Here is a 24,468-nt window from a genome sequence, read left to right as displayed (position 1 = left end):
GAGAAAGTGCCTGGAATCACTCTCTGCCTTTTGAGCAGGTGAGAATATTTTCTGTCATTACCACAAAGGTATCTGAGACTGCAGGGGGAATCACAGGGTCGGGAACTCAGAGAAGTCCCCCAGAGGAGATGGTTATATGGAGAGGAAGCCACGACCCCCCGTCAGGAAACCAGCCCTTCCCCTCCACTGGCACCTGCCCAGGGCCAGCTCTGTGCTCGGGGGTCCCGGGCGCCCCTTGGTGGCCACGAGCGCCCCTGCAGGGAGGTCTGTGTCTGGGCTCACACTGATGTCCCCTCACTGTGTGTCCCACAGTGAATCCGGCCCTGTCCTTCATGGGCACACAGCTCAGCTGCAGGGACCTCTGGTTCTTGGACATTGATCAGGACGTGGCAACTCAGCTCTGGAGGGACACGTTGTAATTTGTGCTCCCTATGTAGCATGTGTCCCTGACGCAGTCCCATGCCTTGCCCCAGGGCTGGCAGATGCAGCTCCAGCAGTAACCACAGCGTGTGATGAACAGTCCAGAGATGACCCAGGTCAGGGAGAGTGTCTGAGATGGCTTCACCAACCCTGAGCCCGACTCCTGCAGCTGCACCTTGGAAGCGACACCTGAGGACATGGAGCCTCGGTCCCCGCCAGCCACGTGCAGCAGTGGCCATCGCACCTGGTGCACGTCTGACCTCTGAGACGCCTTGTGCAGCTGGCAGCAGGCCAAGGAGAGGACACAGCAATCTCGTTTTCTTCCAGACCACAGCGCCGCCTTCCCCAGACACCCGGCCTGCCTAAGGAGGGCGTCGTGACCTTGCACAGCCCATTAGCAGATCTATTCTGTCCTGGAGACTGAGGAGAAATCTTCCCACGGGGAAGCCTCGTACTCACGCAGGGAACGGACTGAGATCTGGCTCATTTGGGTCCTTCCTGCTTTCTCTCCCTGAACCTCCCATGTACTGCGGTTCCCGTCTCCCCTGAGAGATTGTTACGTTACCGCTGTTATGTGAGAGCCTGACCTGCCCTTCCCTCCATCCAAAAGGAGGTGACTGCAGAGGATGTTGCGTGGGGAAAGGCCAGCTGGGCTGAATGGCGTCTGCTTCCAGCCCATACCTGAACCCTCCTTCTCTTATGTAGATCCGGACACAGCCGGGTCCCTCCCCACAATGTCTCCAGGAGTTTCCCCAGGCCTTTTTCTTCTTCCACACCCACTGTGCCTGCATGCCCTGGAAACACCACACGCCTACATGTCCCTCAACAGATGGGATGATACAGAAAATGTGGTCTATCACAGTTCCCCTCCATCATGTGGATTAGAAACCTTAATCTACAGAAAAAGTGCAGCACATTGGAAGCTAAGAAGAGTGCAAAAAAAAAAAAAAAATAGTAGCATGGGAACTAAACAAGTGTAGAATACATTCACAGAAAAAGCAGCTAGAGTTCATTTATAAATGCATCTAAGCTTGTAAGGCATTTCCACTACTCATAAAACACACCATCCATTCATTAAAAGTCTTCTCAAAATGTTGATCAAATTCACATTATTAAGTTCACAATGCCATAATTTTAAGAGATTCTTGAACTCCCTTGGCCAATGGTTCTACCATTAGCACTGTGGCATTACGGACCCTCCCTCGAGGACACATCAGTTACTGGGTACTGGCTGGGTAGCTGGACAGATGAAACACTTAGATTTTACCATGAGTACTAGCATTCTCCGTCCTGCAAAGACATCTGCACTCGAATGTTTATAGCAGCACAATTCACAATTGCAAAGATGTGGAAACAACCCAAGTGCCCATCAATACATGGGTGGATTAATAGAATGTGGTATGTGGAGTACTACTCAGCTATAAGAAACAATGGTGCTATAGCACCTCTTGTATTTTCCTGGATAGAGCTGGAACCCATTGTACTAAGTGAAGTATCCCAAGCATGGAAAAATAAGCACCACATGTACTCACCATCCAATTGGTTTCACTGATCATCACCTAAGAGCACATTTAGGAATAACATTAATCGGATGTCCGCCAGATGTGGGTGGGGAGGGGATGGGTGTACACATACATAATGAGTGCGATGTGCACCGTCTAGGGGATGGACACTCTTGAAGCTTTGATGGGGGGGTGAAGGGGGACAAAAGCAATATATGTAACATAAACGTTTGTATCCCCGTAATATGCTGAAATAAAAAAAAAGAAACAATGTCATCTGCTTACCAGGTGGTGGTGAGTGTTAAAAATAAAGGCAGTTCTGCTGGGATAAAAAAAACTAACCCACTGGAAAGTAATTCATGTGTTAAACCCACTCCTCTCAGTGACAGATTCTGGCTGCCTTTTACTACATCTTTTTAAAAGTCTCTCATGAAGCTCAAAGAGGACATTGTGTGTATTGGAAGAAACGTCAGAGCACTGCAATTGGGCCATATTGGAATTAATATCATTAAGGACTTTTAAGAAAACAGAGGCCAGGCGCGGTGGCTCATGCCTGGAATCCTACCACTCTGGGAGGCCGAGTCATGAGGATTGCTTGAGGTCAGGAGTTTGAGACCAGCCTGAGCAAGAGCAAGACCCTGTCTCTACTAAAAATCGAAAGAAGTTATCTAGACAGCTAAAATTATATATATATAGAAAAAAATTAGCCTGGCATGGTGGCACACGCCTGTAATCCCAGCTACAGGGGAGGCTGAGGCAGGAGGATTGCTTAAGCCCAGGAGTTTGAGGCTGCTGTGAGCGAGGCTGATGACACGGCACTCTAGCCCGGGCAACAGAGCAAGATTCTGTCTCAAAATAATAATAATAATAATAATAGAGTAGAGAAATCACAGGGAGTCAATTTTTGGGTTCATATTTCACAACTACAGCCTCCATGCAGGACTCTGGGCACTTGCTGACTACGGCAGTGGAAGATGCCAGAGGGAGCTTTTTATAGAAGTCGTGAACCTTCTGGTATTTTGAAGCCCACAGCACCACCTTTACCGTAAGCCCATGATCTTGGACAGTGAAAAGATTCCACCCAAGACATGTGACAAAGACCCCTGTCTAACTCCTCCTACTCATTCTAATTATTATTAATATCATCTCATACTAATGAAATATCTTCTATTTCTCTGCAAACCTGGTTGTTGACTACACACAATATCTTTTAATCTTTTTTTTTTTTTTTTGATCTTTTTGAAACCCAGTTGTTGAACGGAATAAGAAGTCACATTCTCATAGCTGGTGTCTGTCCGCTGACATCTGAAGGCCCATCCTTGATCTTCCCTGTTTGCCCCACTCATGGGAATCCTAGGAAGGAATCACAGGTGCTTTCTCACCAGATGGCTGTTGGAGGCCCAGACCCCACCAGACCCTCCCTGCCCCACCAGGGAACTGTTGTGAAAACCTGAGCCAGTCTCCCTTCCTGCCCTACAAAGCCACTTGGGACTGTCTTGAGAGGCCTGCCCTGCTCCGCAGACACCTCAGTAGTGGAGACACTCACCCTTCCCGTGTTCACTGAGTGTGTGTGTGTGTGTGCGCGTGTGTGCATCTGTGCCTGCCTGTGTGTGCAGGTGTCTAACACCATCAGAGTCAACATCTACACTAAATGTCGGTGGGTCCCTCTGCCCTTGAATTCTGTCAGATATAATCGATGTTGTGAGCCTGGTGCGGGGACACGGAGCACCATGAGTTCTTCTACCTTCTCTTGCTTAGAACGCAGATTCCGTCTGCACCTCATGTCCCTAGACGTATTCAGAAGGGTTGATAATTAGTGTACATTTGGGGACAGGAGAAAGTGCCTGGAACCCAACCTCTGCCTTTTGTGTACGAGAGAATATTTTCTCTCATGACCACAAACATATCTAACTCAGAGACTGCAGAGGGAAACACAGAATCATGAATTCAGAGAAGTTCCCAAGAGGAAACCGTTTTATGGAGAGGAAGCCACGACCCTGAGAGGAAACCAGCCCTTACCCTCCACCTGCACCTGCCCTGGGCTGACTCTGCTCCTTGCGTCTTGGGTGTCCCCTGGCGGCCCCCCGCTGCCCCCGCAGTAGGTTTGTGTCTGGGCTCACACTGAAGTCCCCTCACTGTGTCACTGGCACAGTAGTACAGGGCCGTGTCCTCGGCTCTCAGACTGTTCATTTGCAGAGACAGCGTGTTCTTGCTGTTGTCTCTGGAGATGGTGAATCGGCCCTTCACGGCGTCTGCGTAGCTTGTGCTACCACCATTACTAATGGCTGAGACCCACTCCAGCCCCTTCCCTGGAGCCTGGCGGACCCAGCTCATTGCATAGCTGCTGAAGGTGAATCCGGAGGCTGCACAGGAGAGTCTCAGGGACCCCCCAGCCTGGACCAAGCCTCCCCCAGTCTCCACCAGCTGCACCTCACACTGGACACCTGCAAACACAGACACATCCTGGTCAGAAACTGCCACACACACCCCTGTTTCTCTCACTCACATCCACTCACACACCCAATATCTCTAGTTCTCCATGAATTACCTTGTAACAGAGCCACAAGGAAAACCCAGGTCAGCCCAGACTCCATGGTGAGTGACTGTGTTCAGTCCTGATCACCGAATGGGGACACCTGGGAATGCCGGGGCTGGGGCTCCTGTCCCAGAGCTGCAGGGTGAGGGCTGGGCTGGTTTTCATCAGCAGAGGGAGGGCCCTATTTGCATGTCCCCTGCTATATAGCAAGCCCTGGGGTGGGACGCCTGAGGGAGTGTAGGGCCCAGGGAAGAGTTGAGACTCCTGAACGAGTTCATAGGTCATGATATTTGACATATGAAACTGTACAAAGAGAAGGATGGTGCAGTTTTGCAATGTGTGCAAGAGGAAGGACGTGTCTAGTGAGAGCTACCTGCAGTATCTGTATCTGAGCTCCCCGACACTAGATCCTACTGCGCGTATGAACCATCCCCAGCACCAGTGTGGACAAGCCTCATGGGGTCTGCAGTATCCGCTTTCACTAATGAGAACATGATGGGATTTTGCTGCATTCTAGTGTTACAACTTCAAGGTTGCAATGAACTTTGGGCCACAGAATCCACCCTGCCCTTGACACGGTTGTGCATTAACTGTGACATGAGCCTCACTCAGCTGAGGGGATTCAGGTTCACACAAATTGTCAGATGCAACTGTGCTTCCTCTGTGCTGGGCCCAGGGCACATGAGTGGGGCCAAGAAGGATCCACTGAAGTTTGTCCTGACATTTCCCTCTTGCCAGGTGGGTCCACACTGGCCCGGGTTCAGTCTATGGGGCTGACACATGCTTGGGACAGTAGCCAGCCCTGATCTCTGCGGAAGTCAGGAAGTGAGTGTTAGTGCCCAGACTCCACTGTCCATGGCGGCAGGTGGCTCTGTAGTCCTACTTGTGATTCACTAGTGTCCCCTACTACCTCCACTCTGGAATCTTCTAACACATGGCAGCACTTTGCAGTGAGGGTTGCTGCGTGTTATTCCCTGATGGAGTGACTCAGGCCTCAGCACTGCAGAGCCATTGTCCTTGTTCCCTCTGCCACCCGCAGGCATGTGGCTGAAGCACTTGACCTCCCCAGTGTGGGATGCAGTGGAGAAACCACAGAATCTGCCTAGGCCTGAGGGATGGCCCCTGCTTCCATGGGTACATGAGCTTAGCCTCCAAAGCAGAGTTAGTGTCTATCAGTGGGAGGAGGCCTTTCATTATTGGCTCGTCCACAGTCATGAGGACCCCAATTGAATGGCCTCAGACCAGGTCTCAGATTCAGGGGAACACACCGTTCCCCCAATAGGTGTGATCCTTCCTGGGAAACAGAACTTCGAATCAATCACAGCCTAACATTGGGGCAATAAAAAGAAAGATTTCTCAAGTTGCCACCATGGTGTGTGGATAGGAATTAATCTCTCCCCTACCACTCTTTAGCAGACCCAGGTGCCACAGCACTCTGTAGGGCCCGGCACATGCTGCATTCGTTGTGACCAAGGAATCCCTGCAAGGGACCCTGGTGTAGATTAATCAAGACCCATTTGTTAATTTTTCTTGTTCCTGTGATTACCATTGTGGTCTTAATAATCTTCTGGCACAAGCTTGTAGGTAGAAGAGTTTTCCAACATTTCCTTCTATAATCCTTCTGCTCACCACTCAGAAAAATTAATTCATGACAGATATCAGACGTGACCCACACCATAATTTACCTCCCCCAGCCAGTACGGTAGAGGATCTGACACAGGACTGGTCCCCAGTCCCCTGTATGAGGGCTGGTGCAGGGACTGGAGGGAAGCCTGCGTAGGAGGTGGGCCCTGCATGTGGGCACCACTGAGAGTGTCCCGATGACACCTGTGCTCGGACCTGGGCCACCTGTACAGCATTTCTTGTTCAATCTTAAAGGGCCAGGTGACATTTGGGTGTGTGTTACCAGGTAATGAAATTCATCCTCTTGGTTCTTTCTCCCTGCAGGCAGCACCTGTGACTAGCATGTGGGTTATGCATGAGTGTGCTGTCCGGGCCTTGGCGAGAAGCCCTCTGCATTTTGTCCCGGCCTCTGCAGAGTGCACTCCCTGTGCCATCACAGTGACACTCACGTGCCTGGGATTAGCCAGTGGACAACAGTCGCCTTCTGTGACCAGCGACTCCAGCGCCGCCCGAATGGTCCATGAATTAAGTGGCCACAGTGGCAGGGCTGGGTGACATGCATCACCCAACTTCATGTGCTTTCACCCCCCAAGGCAGGCTGAGGTCCTCCCTCTGCCTAATCTGAAGTCTGCGAGCAAAAGAGCCGAGCAGTGACCTCAACGTGGCTCCTGAACTGAGTCACGGAATCACTTGATGGCAAATTCCCTAAGAACTCTGAGTCTGGAAGGTGCAGCAACTCACCTTGCCTGGATCCAGCGCATGTGTGTGTCTTTCCAAACCCAAGGCCTCGCCCAGGACCACTAGCTGTGTGATTACCCTGCACCCAATTCTGTTAATGGTGTCAGCCTGACATTTCCTGGGGCCAAGGGCTGCATTTCTCAGTAAGAGACACTCAACCTGGGGTTCCCTGGAAGGAGAACCTGTATCTTTCCTGTAAGTATCTCTGTAAAAATTCAGTCTGAGTTGCATTTCTGTGGGAACAGATGTAACTTTCCGGGCACCCTGCCTTATCTATCTTCATAAATCTTTACTTTATAAATTATATCTTTGGCTCTGTGTATTATTATTTTTTCTGTTTCCTACGATTATTTCATCCTTTGTGACAACCCCTGTCTGAGGGAAGTGAAATTTTGCGGGGAGCTTAGCTAACTCCCCACAGAAAAAGGAAAAGAAAATATTTATGTCAGTTTCCAGTAATTTTATGTGGTAAAATGGTCAGCCTCATCACTGTAGCATTTATGCCCATCAGGAATTCGTGTGCATGTGGGCGTGTGACAGAGTTCTAGTCACAGAGGATGGAGAGAGTCTCTGTTGTGACCTTGCTGATCCTTCAGAGTAAACTTCAGAAAGGTGTCCTCTCCTCTTCCACCCCTTGTCCTATCTGTGGGACCCTGAAAACATTCTCAGCACGTCCACACAAGAGGGATCTGGGGAATGAAGTGGACATTTTCTGCATATCAGTGTGAAATGTCAAGACAAGAATCTCCTTGGGTGCATGAACTTTTGAAATTGGCAAAGATGGAGCCACTCACATCCTGGCTTCTTGTTTCATTAGGTTATCATTTTCCTTATTATTTAGTTATTTCATGTTGCCATTACTTTTTGCTAAAATAGCCAGATATGATGATCTAGAGGCATTAAAACCAAAAGTACCTGATTTCCTAGTCAGGAGCCCCCGCTGAGGTGAACAGTGGCGTGTGGTTCATTGTGTGCTAGGACACGTGGCTGAAAGCTAAGTGTGGGCACAGAGCAATTTTGTCTGCATCAGTGAAAAGTTCTGTATATTCCTTGGATGAGACTCTCATTGAGACACTTGAGACAATACTATTTGTTGATCAATCACACTTGAATAATAAACCTGAAAGTTACTAAAGAGTGATTCATGTTACTGAAGAAAGCTTTCCATTGGAAATGTTGTGCTCAACTGGAGGTAAAATCAGCCCATGTGGCAGAAGTCATTGCCCTTCTTGGTGCTTGTCAATTAGCCAAAATCCAGGATTGAATGCATATGTTTTTAAAATAGTACATGAACTTGGGATATTTTGCAAACAAAACGGTTTCTCAAAAGTTCTGGTAAACGTATCAAAATGAACAAAAAACTAAAGAACTTCTAGATAGACTTCTAAATCCTAGAGATCCAACTAAAGTAAATAGGAATCATGCAAAAAATAACATGGGGGTTAAACAAGTGTTGTACGAAGTCATTACCGAGAACAAGCAGCCTAAACTTAGTTTGTGATGCTGTCTAACCTTGTGAAGCATCATCACTGCTCACATAACACACCGTCCACTCATTGGAAATATTTTGTAAATGTTGAAAATGGTTATCCAATTAGCATTATGAAATTTGAATGTCACAGTTCTAAGCAATTCTTGAAATTCCTTCGCCAGTCTACCATGAGCACTTTCTTGCAGCATTGTGGTCCAGTCCCTCAAGGACACATCAGTTGTTACACTTTCCCTTGGTAGCAACTGGACAAACATTTAGATTTTACCACGATTACTAGCATTTTGCTATTGCCTGTGAGAGTAAATAATTTTGAAAGCAATTAATGCATTATAGACACTCCTATCATCACAGATTCAGGGTCCTTTTACTACATCTCTTTAGCAGTCTGTCATCATGTTCAACCAGCACAGAGTGTGTGTTGGAGAAACATCAGGAAAATACTGGTCTTGAGCCATACTGGAACAAATATTATGAAGGACTTTAAGGGAAACACAGCAGTGCAATTCCAGGGAGGAAACCCTCGGGTTCACATTTGAGAACGACAGCATCAGTACAGAATTCTAGACACTTGGAAGGCTGCTGTGGTAGAGAATGTCAAACTGCGCATCCCTATAGAACCTGTGAACCTTCTCGTATTTCGAAGCCCACAGCTGACCCACAGCCTTCAGGATAAGCTGATGATCTTGGACAGTGAAAAGCTTCCCCCCATGACATTGGACCAAGACCCTGTCTAACTCCTCCTCCTGCTCATCCTCATTAGTACTATGATTTGTTCATACTAATGAAACATCTTCTATTTTTTGGCAGACCTCATTGTTTTCCACCCATAAAGGCCTTTGCCTGCTTTTCAAATAAATTTAAAAATATTTAACAGTTGTTGAGTGGAATAAGAAGTCAAAGTCTCTTACGTGGTGTCTGTCCGCTGACATCTGAAGGCCCATCCTTCGTCTTCCCTGTTTGCCCCACTCATGGGAATCCTAGGAAGGAATCACAGGTGCTTTCTCACCAGATGGCTGTCAGAGGCCCAGACCCCACCAGACCCTCCCTGCCTCACCAGGGAACTGTTGTGAAAACCTGAGCCAGTCTCCCTTCCTGCCCTACGAAGCCACTTGGGACTGTCTTGAGAGGCCTGTGCTGCTCCACAGACACCTCAGCAGTGGAGAGACTCACCCTTCCCGTGTTCACTCAGTGTGTGTGTGTGTGTGTGTGTGTGTGCGCATCTGTGCCTGCCTGTGTGTGCAGGTGTCTAACACCATCAGAGCCAACATCTACACTAAATGTCGGTGGGTCCCTCTGCCCTTGAATTCTGTCAGATATAATCGATGTTGTGAGCCTGGTGCTAGACACGGAGCTCCACGGGGTCTTCCTGCTCTGGCTTAGGACGCTGATTCTGTCTGCCCCTCATGTGCCTTAGACTTATTCAGAAGTGTTGATAATTAATGTACATTTGGGGATGGGAGAAAGTGCCTAGAACCCAACCTCTGCCTTTTGTGCACGTGAGAATGTTTTCTCTCATTATCACAAACATATCTAACTCAGAGAGTGCAGAGGGAAACACAGAATCGTGAATTCAGAGAAGTTCCCGAGAGGAAACTGTTTTATGGAGAGGAAGCCAGGACCCTGAGAGGAAACCAGCCCTTACCCTGCACCTGCACCTGCCCTGGGATGACTCTGCTCCTGTGTCTTGCGCGCCCCCTGGCGGTCCCGCGCGCACCCGCAGGAGGTTTGTGTCTGGGCTCACACTGATGTCCCCTCACTGTGTCTCTCGCACAGTAGTACAGGGCCGTGTCCTCTGCTCTCAGACTGTTCATTTGCAGATACACCGTGTTCTTGCTGCTGTCTGTGGAGATGGTGAACCGACCCTTCACGGCGTCTGCGTAGTATGTGCCACCACCATTACCATAAATTCTTGAGACCCACTCCAGCCCCTTCCCTGGAGCCTGGCGGACCCAGTGCATGTAGTAGCTGCTGAAGGTGAATACGGAGGCTGCACAGGAGAGTCTCAGGGACCCTCCAGGCTGGACCAAGCCTCCCCCAGACTCCACCAGCTGCACCTCACACTGGACACCTGCAAACACAGACACAGCCTGGTCAGAAACTGCCACACACACCCCTGTTTCTCTCACTCACATCCCCTGACACACCCAATATCTCTAGTTCTCCATGAATTACCTTGTAACAGAGCCACAAGGAAAACCCAGCGCAGCCCAGACTCCATGGTGAGTGTCTGTGTTCAGTCCTGATCACCGAATGGGGACACCTGGGAATGCCGCGGCTGGGGCTCCTGTCCCAGAGCTGCAGGGTGAGGGCTGGGCTGGTTTTCATCAGCAGAGGGAGGGCCCTATTTGCATGTCCCCTGCTATATAGCAAGCCCTGAGGTGGGGCAGATGAGGGAGGCCAGGGTCCAGATCAGAAGTGAGTGTCTGGGGGGAGGTGTATGACCATGGCAACATTTGATACAATATAAGCCCTTCTTAGGAAATTGTAATCTGGTAAATACTGAGCATCCATCATCGTACTTCCTATTGCCACATGGACATGGAACATGTGCTCTAAATGTCCATCTCTGTTCCATATTACAAACATGAGAGTCACCCCAGGGCATCGAGGGCCTGTGTAATGTGTCAGGAGCTTTAGTCTGGTGAGAGTGAGCTCTGGGATCCTAGCCTGTGCTCGTCAGCACTGCACACGCCAGACCCATGAACCATCTCCCGCACAGAGCTTAGCAGCCTAGTGTGGGTTCAAGAACTCTGTCATGAGAACATGTGTGGTTTTCCACAGCTGGACTTTACCCCAACATAGTCAGAGGCCAAGGTGGATGCTGCTGAATTTTCAACATGTTTGGACACGTAACATATTATCTTTGTAAGACTTCTTACCAATAGTATTTTTAGGATTTATGTGAAATCAGTTTTATGAGTTATAATTGACATGGGGAGAACTTCATATATTTAGAGTGTGTAATTCACAAAAATTTACACATCCATAATCATTATTAGCACAGTGAGCAAATCAATTCTCGGTAATGTTTCCATCTCTTCTTCTGTCTTCCCTTCTGTCCACTAACCTTCTGCCTCCATCCCCTGGGCAGATACTGATCTTGTTAAAGTACATTAGTTTTTATTTTCTAGAATACATAACAATGGAATAGTGTAGTCTGTCCTCTTATTAACTCAGCATAAAGACCAGCAAACACAGTGGTGCTGTGGTGCGCAGCAAATGTTCACAGATATTAACAAGGGGCAGTATCCAATCAACACATTTACAGTGCTTTTTCTGCTAAGATGTGATCAACATACATTATTTAATTTTCTGGGTCTTACAAATAAACCTGCTACTCAGCTTGAAGGTGTACACAAGTGAAACATTTTTTTTTAATTTTATTCTTATAACAACTTTGACTACAACAGATAAACTGCAGTAGTTGCAATTTTGCAAACATTATTTAGTACTTCAGATAACTGGTGTTATAAGACTAAAAACTAACCCGAGGTGGGGAGAGATGAGTTTTGCAGGAAGTGACAGAGCCAGGGAGCTTGCTGCTCTGGGGCAGGAGCTGTCATTATACAATGCAGGCTACGGCCGGATGCAGCTGCCAGCGTGCACTGGACTGCTGGAGGCTGAGCATGGTGAAGGCATCCTGCTGGAAAATGCTCAGGGGTCACGTGTTTAAGAGGTTTCCCCTCCCCTTGTCTCTGTCCTCTGTAACAGGCACAGTCACAAACTCTCTGGGACAGAGAGATCCACACACTTCGGAAGTGCATCCAGACCCATCCCCATCACCACTGTGGAACTGAGAATTGATCTGCTGCAAAACCTACAAAACTGGCATCCTGGTGGCACAGATGGACACTGTAGGACCTGGGAGGGAACAGAGGACCCCATCAAGGTTAGGCCCAGAGCCACGTCCCCGTTCCCTGTGGAATAAAAGCCTCGATCTGCAGGGAAGGGCAGCACACCTGGAAGGTAAGGACACCGAGGGAGAACCCCTGCAGCTGGGAGAGAGAACAATGAGGGACAACCAGGGACTCTGTACCCCAGGAGGACGGGCAAGATGCTGGACCATCAGCTCCTCTGGGGCAGAGACGGGGACACCTGGAGGCAGCAGCCAGACCCAGGGCCCCCAGCCCACTAGAAATAAAGCTCTGCCGAAGGGCAGACAATCCCACCTCAGCCCACCCCGTCCATACATTGACAATTGTCAGGGGGACATCACAGGGGACTGCGTGTGGCAGAGCTGACACAGACAGACCTCTGCAGGACAGCACAAGGTGCAAACATACAGCCAAGCAGGAAACAGAAACCGGGGTCACTGGAGGAATCTGAAGCCTCTGCTGGACGTAGAAGGAACAGCCTTCAACTGTGGTAGCCTTGGCAGAAACTGATTCCAAATGTGGCCCCGAGGAGATCGTCAGAAACCTCCACAAGAAAGGCCTAGTCAAGGTAGGGTATGAGAAACTGCAGGGAGAAGATGCATAAATACAGCATAGGTCATGAGGCCCCACCAACTGTCCAGTGCAATGTATCTGGCTACCCACAAAAATTAGAAGACATTTCCAAGAGGAAGACAAAAGTCATAATGGACAAATGATCAGAATGTGATTTTGAAATGACACCATATTAGAATGATCTAACTCAATAAAATATTTAAAACAACTAGAGTTAATACACAAAAATCTCTAAGGGAAAATATGGGCAGACTATAGGATCAGACAGGTGCCTGCTGCTGACAGATGGAAACATCAAGAATCAAACGTAAAACATGAAATAATCAAACAATGTGCTTGAGAATTGAAGAAGCCTTGGGTGCCCTCGTCAGTAGAGTGGGCTCAGCCCAAAAATGAAACGAGAGACTTAAGAAAGTGTCATTGGGAATGACACAAACCAAGTTGCATAGACAAAAAGAGTGAAGAAGACAGAATATCACTATCAAAATTGTAATATGTATGTTTCACATTCCAAAGGAAAATTAAAAACAAACAGACAAAAATAAATCTTTGAAGAATTATATAGGCAACAATTTTCCAAATATTATGACAAACCCCAAGTAACATACCCAAGAATCTCTTAGAATTTGAAGGTGCATAAACACACATAGACACACACACACACACACACACACAACACATCCGCCATGGACGTAGGTCTGTGCACTTGCAAAGGCTCCCACACCTCACACACACACACACACACACACACACACGGGCACTGCCCCAATGTTACTCTTTCCACTTGGTTCAGTTGAAAATATCTGTATTCATGCTATGAAGGAGTTCTCCAAAGTGGAGATTATATTTTTCTATGTGAAAGTGTGTCCATTGCAACCAATATTATAAAATACAATTAAATATATTTTATAAAACTGAATGCATGTATCATTTTTAGGAAATGTACTATTGAAAGGTAAAGTAATATCCATTTTTCAGCTCTGTGTTGGTTTATTTTTACTGTGTGACAATACCATCCTATCTAAATAGAAAGGACTTTTAACATTTTTAAATCTCCTTAATAATTTTAGATTTTTTTATACTACATGTGTATAAAATGTCTAATGATCAAATCAGGCAAATAGCAAATTTATAATCTGAGACATTTATGATTTCTTTGTGTTTGGAATATGCAAAATGCTCTCTTCCAGCTACTTGAAAGTGTACAGTGCATATTAATTTCTTAACTACAGTCGACCTGCTCTGTTATAGATGGATGGAGTGTCCCACATATATTTGTTAGGGAAGCTGGTTTAAAATCAAGAAGTCTCATATATTTTCTTTTTTTCCCCTCTTTTAATGATCTGCCTATTGCTGAAAATGGGGCAATGAAGCCTCCTACTCTGTTGTATTGCAGTCTTTTCATCCCTTCAGCTTATTAAGTAATGGCTTTTCATATTTCAGTGCCCTGATGAGAGGGGGTATTTATTTACAAAAGGGATATCCTTTTTATGAATTCACAAGTTACAATTACGCAAGGTCCTTCTTTTTCTCTAACTTCTACTTCTGAGCTGAAGTCTATTGTGTTTCATGTATGTATTAGTCTGAGTTTCGCGCCGAAAAATCATTAATCTGCCATTCCGCTTCTGTAAACCTGCTTGCTCCTGCTTGCTACCCCAAACACAGAAATTTCTAAGTGACTACAACACCGAAGTTCTGCATAAAGTGATTACAGCCCCCACGTTTTGCGTGAAGCCATTACAACACTCATGTTTTGCATGAACAAGATACAGCCCAGAGCCCAAACTGTCCAGATCCTGTTACACCAAGGATAAGAAAATGATATAATGCTTACTCAAGGCTTTTTGTACACGTGCTTTCTCTATCTTAGTAATTGTCCACCCACAAACTTACAATATAAAAACTTTCTGTTTCAAAGGCTCACTGATGCTCTCTGTGCCGCCTTTGGGCGGTACAGAGGGTAGTCGCTGGCCAGCTAATAAGGACTCCTGATTTGGCTCAATTCGGTCTTTAGGTGGTCATTTCTCACATCTCAGACCATAACAGTGTAACTACCTCTACTTTATTTTGGTTTTCATTTTCATGAAATTTATTTTTCTATAGCTTTGATTTCTGTCTATGTGTATTTTTAAAAGTTAGGTGTGTCTCTTGTACCAGAGGAATAGTTGAGTCTTTTTATTCATTTATTTGTTTTACCTTTCAGTCATTCTTTCTTTTCATTGGATGATTTAATCCATTTATATTCCGAGTAATTCCAATATGCAGTGACTACTCCTATGTTTTGTTTGCTGGACGTTTTATAGGTGTATCTGTGGTTTCTACTTTTCTTGCTGACTTCTTTGTGGTTTGACAGTTTTCTGTAGTGGTATGCTCTGAATACTTTCTATTATTCTTTTGTGTGCCTAGTATAGAATTTACTTTTGTTGTTACCATGAGGCTTACAGAAAACACCTTACACTTAGAAGTGTCTATTTTCAATTGATAACAACTGAATTGTCATTGCATATCAAAAATTTTACACTTTTACACACAGCCATTACATTTTATGTTTCTGATGTCAGAGTTTACATAATTTTAAGAGAGTTGTTATTGATAATTTTGTATTTTGACCCTTATAGGAGATTAAAATTGTTTGACACACCAACATTATAGAGTACTCTTCATATGTGTCTATGTTAATTAAATCAAGTTTTATGCTTTCATAAGTTTTGTTATTAATCAATGGACTTTTTCAGGTAAAAACCCTCCTTTTGGCACGTATAAGGCAGGCCTACTGGTAAAGAACTCCTTTACCTTTTGTTTGTCTGGGATTTTAAAAAAATTTCTTCCTTGTTTTTGAATGAAAAAATATCTGGGAAAAATATTCTTTGTTTTCAGTTTTTCAAATATTTTCCTCACACGTTGACTGGATTATCTTCTCTTGTAGCATTCAGTGATTCTGATGAAAAATGTTTGCTACTTCTATTGAGAATTGCACCTATGTGTCGTGTCCTTATGCCCTTCACGCCCTCATAGGAGACGCCCCACCCCCCGGGCAGGTTCCCGTAACTCACTCCACCCCAGACTCTCTCAACATCAGGACTTTTCATCAGATGCCATTTTTCTGGGACAAACCCTGGTGCCCCTGCCCAAGCCCATGCTGACATAGCCAACAGAATGACCAAGTCCTGGTCTCCCCAGGAGGACACCTGCTTTCTTTGTCACCTCGTCCCTGGTCCTGGGCTACATGCTGAGTGAACACTTCCCTCTGTCCCCCACAGGGGCACAGACAGCTTCCTGCAGCATCGTATCCACTCACCAACACCTGAGCCGGGAAGCTTTCCTGGGCTTTACATAAATACAGTATGTTTTCACTCCCTAGCAATTTTGAAGAAAAAAAATACTGTAAACTATCGGAGGTTTATGATGCCTGTGATATCACTGGGTCCCAGGCACTGTGGGCTGCAAAGATGAAAGAGACAAAGACACGGACAGGAAAAGTAAGGTGAAAGGGTGCAGGGAAGTCAGGGGCCACCAGCATTCTCGTGAGCCAGGTGCCACTGACTGAAATCTAGCACCCGTTTTTCTCCCTTTTTCATGCTATAGATTACAATCATTTCACGTGAAAAGCTTGTGGGTTACAATGTGTAGAAGTTTCAAGTCTCCCCTAAAAATCACAAGATGCTTTAGCTAATTACTCTTATCTGTAGAAGCAGGAACATATAGCTTGTTACTAAGCACAACTACGCCTTAAGCTATGTACAGATAGTATCTCTGAACTCAGCAGCTTGGCCCATTCGATTGAGGAACAAAGAGATTAGTACTTCTTACTGGGAGGTTAGCTCCCCATCAACTGAGGAATGTTGCTGAGAAAGGGGAGGGAAGGAGCTCAACCTGGTGTGTTTTAAGTGTTGCAGTCTGGGGTCTATTTTCCAGGGCTGACATTTTGCAATCTTCCTTCATAGCCATGTGTGGTTTTCATGTCAAGCCGCTCCGTGGCTTTTTAGGCATGAGGCCCCTCAGGCTTTAAGGTGGGAGTCTGCTTTGCTGTGCTCCCAGATCGCTGGAATGTCCCCCAACTAGGCAGTTACTTCTGCCCTAATCTCTGGCTCCTGCTCAGGCAGCATCCCTTCACCTGCTGTCCTCCCACGGCCTAAGAAATGGGGTCCCTAAGCCTCGGTGGTCTTCTCCCCATCAGTAAACCACTAAAGAAAAAAAAACTGCAAGGGAGAGCAAATGTTGATCTAATTGGCATTATGAAATTTAAATGTCACAGTGTTTTTGTTTTGCTTTAAGCATACAATTTAATGATTTTGAATAAGTTTAAAGAGGTGCAAATAATCATCAAGATCTAAAATATTTTAGAATATTTAAAATTTTTACACTATTTCCGTCACCCTAAAAGATCCCTTATGACCATTTTGTTTCACTCTCCATTCCCACCCATGGCCCCAGGCAATTACTGTCCTACTTTCTGTCTCTATAATTTTTTCTTTTCTGGACATTTCTTTAAAATGGAATACTACCTTTTAAGAAACTGCTAAATGTCACACTTTTGGGCAATTCTTGAACTCCCTTCGCCATTCTACCATGAGCACTTGCTTACAGCAATGTGGTCCAGTCCCTCAAGGACACATCACTTGTTACTCTCTCAATTGGTAGCAGGACTGAAAACACATTTAGATTTTACCACAACTGCTATCATTTTCCCTATTGCATGAGAGAGTAACCAATTTTGTAAGCACTTCATGTGTTAGAGACATTCCTATCACCACAGATTCAGGGTCCTTTTACTACATCTTTTTAGCAGTCTCTCATCGTCTTTAACCAGCACTGAGTGTATGTTGGAGAAACATCAGGAAAATACTGGTCTTGAGCCATACTGGAACAAATATTATCAAGGACTTTAAGGGAAACACAGCAGTGCAATTCCAGGGAGGAAACCCTCGGGCTCATGTTTCACAGCGACAGCATCAGTTCAGAATTCTAGACACTTGGAAGGTTGCTGTGGTAGAGAATGTCAAACTGAGCATCCTTGTAGAACCTGCAAAGCTTCTGGTATTTTGAAGCCCACAGCTGACCCACGGCCTTCAGGATAAGCTGATGAGCTTGGACAGTGAAAAGCTTCCCCCCATGACATTGGACCAAGACTCTGTCTAACTCCTCCTCCTGCTCATCCTCATTAGTACTATGATTTGTCCACGCTAGTGAAATATCTTCTTTTTTCCTGCTGACCTCATTGTTTTCCACACATAATGGCCTTTCCCTGCTTTTCAAAAAAATTTTTTAAAAATATTTCCTATTTTTGAGTGGAATAAGAAGTCAGAGTCTTTGAGCTGGTGTCTATTCGCTGACATCTGAAGGCCCATCCTTCGTCTTCCCTGTTTGCCCCACTCATGGGAATCCTAGGAAGGAATCACAGGTGCTTTCTCACCAGATGGCTGACGGAGGCCCAGACCCCAGCAGACCCTTCCTGTGAGTGAGAGCCCCCTCCCTACCCCCCCAGGGAACTGTTGTGAAAACCTGAGCCAGTCTCCCTTCCTGCCCTACGAAACCACTTGGGACTGTCTTGAGGAGCCTCCCCTGCTCTGCAGACACCTCAGTAGTGGAGAGACTCACCCTTCCCGTGTTCACTCAGTGTGTGAGTGTGTGTGTGTGTGTGCATCTGTGCCTGCCTGTGTGTGCAGGTGTCTAACACCATCAGAGTCAACATCTGCCCTAAATGTCAGTGGGTTCCTCTGCCCTTGAATTGGGTCAGATATAATCGATGTTGTGAGCCTGGTGTGGGGACACTGAGCACCATGAGGTCTTCCTTCTCTTCCTTAGGACGCTGACTCCATCTGCCCCTCATATCCCTTAGACGTATTCAGAAGTGTTGATAATTAATGTCAATTTGGGGACAGGAGAAAGTGCCTGGAACACAACCTCTGCCTTTTGTGCATGTGAGAATATTTTCTCTCCTTACCACAAACATATCTAACTCAGAGACTGCAGAGATAAACACAGAGAGGAAGCCCCGACCCTGAGAGGAAATCAGCCCTTATCCTCCACCTGCACCTGCCCTGGGCTGACTCTGCTCCTGTGTCTTGGGCGCCCCCTGGAGGCCCCACGCGCTCCCACAAGAGGTTTGTGTCTGGGCTCACACTGATGTCCCCTCACTGTGTCTCTGGCACAGTAGTACAGGGCCGTGTGCTCGGCTCTCAGACTGTTCATTTGCAGAGACAGCGTGTTCTTGCTGTTGTCTCTGGAGATGGTGAATCGGCCCTTCACGGCGTCTGCGTAGTATGTGCTACCACCATTACCATTAATGGCTGAGACCCACTCCAGCCCCTTCCCTGGAGCCTGGCGGACCCAGCTCATGTCATAGCTGCTGAAGGTGAATCCGGAGGCTGCACAGGAGAGTCTCAGGGACCCCCCAGGCTGGACCAAGCCTCCCCCAGACTCCACCAGCTACACCTCACACTGGACACCTGCAAACACAGACACAGCCTGGTCAGAAACTGCCACACACACCCCTGTTTCTCTCACTCACATCCCCTCCCACACCCCATATCTCCAGTTCTCCATGAATTACCTTGTAACAGAGCAACAAGGAAAGCCCAGCGCAGGCCAGACTCCATGGTGAGTGTCTGTGTTCAGTGCTGATCACCGAATGGGGACTCCTGGGAATGCCGGGGCTGGGGCTCCTGTCCCAGAGCTGCAGGGTGAGGCCTGGGCTGGTTTTCACCAGCAGAGGCAGGGCCCTATTTGCATGTCCCCTGCTATATAGCAAGTGCCGGGGTGGGACAGCTGAGGGAGGACAGGGTCCAGAGCAGATGTGAGTGTCTGAGGGGATATGTTTTATGCACTAGACTGTCATGGAGGCCCAGTTTTGAACATTGGAAATGAAAATGAAACTCAATCACAGTAGGAATGTTTCAGTGAAAGTTCAGGTAATGATCAAAAAGTAATTAACTTTAGGTTAAGGACAGTTAGTTATTGATTATGCTGATCATGTGCCGTGACCCATGTCTCTAAACTCATCACTTTGGGAGGCCACAGTAGGAGGGTCCCTTGAGGACGAGAGTTTGAGGACAGCCTGGCTGGCATCCCAGTGAAATAATATTTTATACATGTATTTATCTCACCCGGACACAGTGGGTGCACCTGTAGTCCCAGATACTTGGGTGGCTGAGGCAGTGGGATCACTTGTGCCCATTACTTTGAGGTTGCAGTGAGCTATGACGATGACACTGTTCTGTGGCCTAGGTGGCATAACATGACCTTCTTTCCAAAAGAACAAAGAAAAACACAAAAAAAGGAAAGAAAATATTTATGTCAGTTTCCAGTAATTTTATGTGATAAAATGGTCAGCCTCATCACTGTAGCATTTATGCCCATCAGGAATTCGTGTGCATGTGGGCGTGTGACAGAGTTCTAGTCACGGAGGCAGGAGACAGTCTCTGTTGTGACCTTGCTGATCCTTCAGGGGAAATTTCAGAAAGGTGTCTTCTCCTCTTCCACCCTTGTCCTATCTGTGGGACCCTGAAAACACTCTCACCACGTCCACACAAGAGGGGTCTGGGGGATGAAGCAGATGTTTTCTGCATATCAGTGTGAAATGTTGAGACAAGAAGCTCCTTGGGTGGATGAGCTTTTGAAATTGGCAAAGATGGAGCCACTCACATCCTGGCTTCTTGTTTCATTAGGTTATGATTTTCCTTATTGTTTAGTTATTTCATGTTGCCTTTACTTTTTGCTAAAATAGCCAGATATGATGGTCTAGAGGCATTAAAACCAAAAGTACCTGATTTCCTAGTCAGGAGCCCCCGCTGAGGTGAACAGTGGCGTGTGGTTCATTGTGTGCTAGGACACGTGGCTGAAAGCTAAGTGTGGGCACAGAGCTATTTTGTCTGCATCAGCGAAAAGTTCTGTATATTCCTTGGATTAGATGCTCATTGAGACCCTTGATAAAATATTATTTGTTGATCAATGAAATTTCAGTAATAAAACTAGAAGTTATTAAGCAGTGATTCATATTACGGAAGAAAAGTTTCCATTACAAAGTTGTGCTCAACTGGAGGTTAAATCAGCCCATGTGGGAGAAGTCATTTCCTTTTTTAGTGCTTGTCAATTAGCAGAAAACTGGGATTGAATTGGTATGTTTTTAGAGTAGTCCATGAACTTGGGATATTTTACAAACAAAAGGGTTTCTCAAAAGTTCTGGAAAATCTATCAAAATTAACCAAAAGGTAGGGAACTTTGAGACAGACTTCTAAATCCTAGAGACCCAACTAAAGTAAACAGGAACCATGCCAAAAAATAACATGAGGAATACAGAAGTGTTGTAGGAGGTCATTACCCAGAACAAGCAGCCGAAACCTAGTTTGTGATGCCGTCTAAGCTTGTGAGGCATCACCACTGGTCAGGTAACACACCGTCCACTTATTGGAAATTTACTGAAAAATGTTGATCTAATTAGCATTATGAAATTTAAATGTCACACTTTTAAGCAATTCTTGAACTCCTTTGCCATTCTACCACGAGCACTTGCTTACAGCATTGTGGTCCAGTCCCTCAAGGACACATCAGTTGTTACCCTATGACTTGGTAGCTGGACTGCACAAACATTTAGATTTTACTACATCAACTAGCATTTTCCCTATTGCGTGCGAGAGTAAACAATTTTGAAAGCAATTCTTGCATTATACACACTCCTATCACCACAGATTCAGGCTGCCTTTTACTACATCTTTTTAGCAGTCTCTCATCATGTTCAACCAGAGCATAGTGTGTGTTGGAGAAACATCAGGAAAATACTGGTCTTGAACTGTACTGGAACATATATTATTAAGGACTTTAAGGGAAACACAGCAGTGCAATTCCAGGGAGGAAGCCCTCAGGTTCATATTTCACAACGACAGCATCAGTCAGAATTCTAGACACTTGGACAGCTGCTGTGGTAGAGAATGTCAAACTGAGCATCCCTGTAGAACCTGCAAAGCTTCTGGTATTTTGAAGCCCACAGGGACGCAAGGCCTTCAGGATAAGCTGATGAGCTTGGACAGTGAAAAGCTTCCCCCCATGAATGGACCAAGACCTGATCTAACTCCTCCTCCTACTCATCCTCCTTAATACTATGATTTGTTCATACTAATGAAATGTCTTCTTTTTTCCTGCTGACCTCATTGTTTTCCACCCGTACTGACCTTTGCCTGCTTTTCAAGAAAAATTTTTAAAAATATTTCCTAGTTATTGAGTGGAATAAGAAGTCAGAGTCTCCTAGCTGACATCTGTCTGCTGACATCTGAAGGCCCTTCCTTCATCTTCCCTGTTTGCCCCACTCATGGGAATCCTAGGAAGGAATCACAGGCGCTTTCTCACCACATGGCCGTCAGAGGCCCAGACACCACCAGACCCTCCCTTTCCACCAGAGAACTGTTGTGAAAACCTGAGCCAGTCTCCCTTCCTGCCCTACGAAGCCACTTGGGAGTGTCTTGAGAGGCCTGCCCTGCTCCGCAGACACCTCAGTAGTGGAGAGACTCGCCCTTCCCGTGTTCACTCAGTGTGTGCGTGTGTGTGTGTGTGTGTGCATGTGTTCTGTGCGTACATGCTTGTGTGTGTAGGCATCTAACACCTTAAGAGTCCATATCTACACTAAATGTTGGTGGGGTTCCACTGCCCTTGAATTCTGTCAGATATAATCGATGTTGTGAGCCTGGTGCGGAGACACTCAGCACCACGGGGTCTTCCTGCTCTTGCTTAGGACGCTGACTCCATCTGCCCGTGGTGTCCTTCAGACGTACTCAGAAGTATTGATAATTAATGTACATTTGGGGACAGGAGAAAGTGACTGGAACCCAACCTCTGCCTTTTGAGCAGGTGACAATATTTTCTCTCATTACCACAAACATGTCTAAGTCACAGACTGCAGAGATGAACACAGAGAGGAAGCCACGACCCTGAGAGGAAACCAGCCCTTACCCTCCACCTGCACCTGCCCTGGGCTGACTCTGCTCCTTGTGTCTTGGTCGCCCCCTGGTGGCCCCGCGATGCCCCCGCAGGAGGTTTGTGTCTGGGCTCACACTGATGTCCCCTCACTGTGTCTCTGGCACAGTAGTACAGGGCCGTGTCCTCGGCTCTCAGACTGTTCATTTGCAGAGACAGCGTGTTCTTGCTGTTGTCTCTGGAGATGGTGAATCGGCCCTTCACGGTGTCTGCGTAGTATGTGCTACCACCATTACCATTAATGGCTGAGACCCACTCCAGCCCCTTCCCTGGAGCCTGGCGGACCCAGCTCATGTCATAGCTGCTGAAGGTGAATCCGGAGGCTGCACAGGAGAGTCTCAGGGACCCCCCAGGCTGGACCAAGCCTCCCCCAGACTCCACCAGCTGCACCTCACACTGGACACCTGCAAACACAGACACAGCCTGGTCAGAAACTGCCACACACACCCCTGTTTCTCTCATTCACATCCACTCCCACACCCAATATCTCCAGTTCTCCATGAATTACCTTGTAACAGAGCAACAAGGAAAACCCAGCGCAGCCCAGACTCCATGGTGAGTGTCTGTGTTCAGTGCTGATCACCGAATGGGGACACCTGGGAATGCCGGGGCTGGGGCTCCTGTCCCAGAGCTGCAGGGTGAGGGCTGGGCTGGTTTTCATCAGCAGAAGGAGGGCCCTATTTGCATGTCCCCTGCTATATAGCAAGCCCTGGGTGGGACAGCTGAGGGAGGTCAGGGTCCAGATCACAAGTGAATGTCTGGGGGAAGGTGTATGACAATTTTAATATTTTATTATACATTACAAGCTCTTTTTATGTGATTTCAATGTGATAAATACTGAGCATCCATCATCATATTTCCTATTGGCACATGGACATGGATCATGTGCTGTAAGTGTCCATGTCTGTTCCATGTTACAAATGTGAGAGTCACCCCAGGGCATCGAGGGCCTGTGTAATGTGTCAGGAGCTCACGTCTGGGGAGAGTGAGTTCTGGGATCTGAGCCTGTGCTCCTCAGCACTGCACACGCCTGACCCATGAACCATCTCCTGCGCACAGCTGAGCATGCCTAGTGTGGGTTCAAGAACTCTGTCATGAGAACATGTGTGGTTTTCCTCACCTGGTCTTTACCTCAACATAGGCAGACACCAAGGTGGACGCTGCTGAATTTTCAGGGTGCTTGGACAGGTAACATATTATCTTTCTAAGACTTCTTACTGATAAGTTTTTTATTATTTATGTGAAATAAGTTTAATGAGTTATGATTGACATGGGAAGAACTTCATATATTTAAAATGTACAATTGACAAATATTGACACATCCATAATCATTATGAAGACAGTGAGCAAATCAATTCTCTGTAATGTTTCCATCTCTTCTTCTGTCTTCCCTTCTGTCCGCTAACCTTCTTCCACCATCCCTTGGGGAGATACTGATCTTGTTAAACTACTTTAGTTTTTATTTTCTAGAATACATAACAATGGAATAGTGTAGTCTGTCCTCTTATTAACTCAGCATAAAGACCAGCAAACACAGTGGTGCTGTGGTGTGTATGAAACATTCATAGATGTTAACAAGGTATAGTATTCCAGTGTACACATTTACAGTGTTTTCTCTGTTAAGATGCTGATTGACATACATTACTTTAATTTTCTGGGTCTAACTAACAAGCCTGCTACTCAGCTTGAAGTTGTACATAAGTGAGAAGCCTATTTTATTATTTTATTCTTAGAACAACTTTG

The 24,468-nt window shown here is 46.4% G+C and overlaps 1 gene segment (V, D, J or C); it reads right to left on the bottom strand.

Annotated features, from left to right (window-relative positions):
- Positions 1–394: 394 nt before the first annotated feature.
- LOC138398828 (immunoglobulin heavy variable 3-74-like) lies at positions 395–10,577 on the bottom strand. The segment is given in 4 exon segments: positions 395–700; positions 4,059–4,207; positions 10,212–10,379; positions 10,484–10,577. Coding segments are annotated over 4 exon segments (669 nt in total).
- Positions 10,578–24,468: the final 13,891 nt, after the last annotated feature.

Source organism: Eulemur rufifrons, chromosome 2, assembly GCF_041146395.1.
Source record: "Eulemur rufifrons isolate Redbay chromosome 2, OSU_ERuf_1, whole genome shotgun sequence".
Classification (NCBI taxonomy): domain Eukaryota; kingdom Metazoa; phylum Chordata; class Mammalia; order Primates; family Lemuridae; genus Eulemur; species Eulemur rufifrons.
The sequence above is the reverse complement of the archived record's forward strand: the minus strand, read 5'-3'. Positions and strand labels throughout refer to the sequence as shown.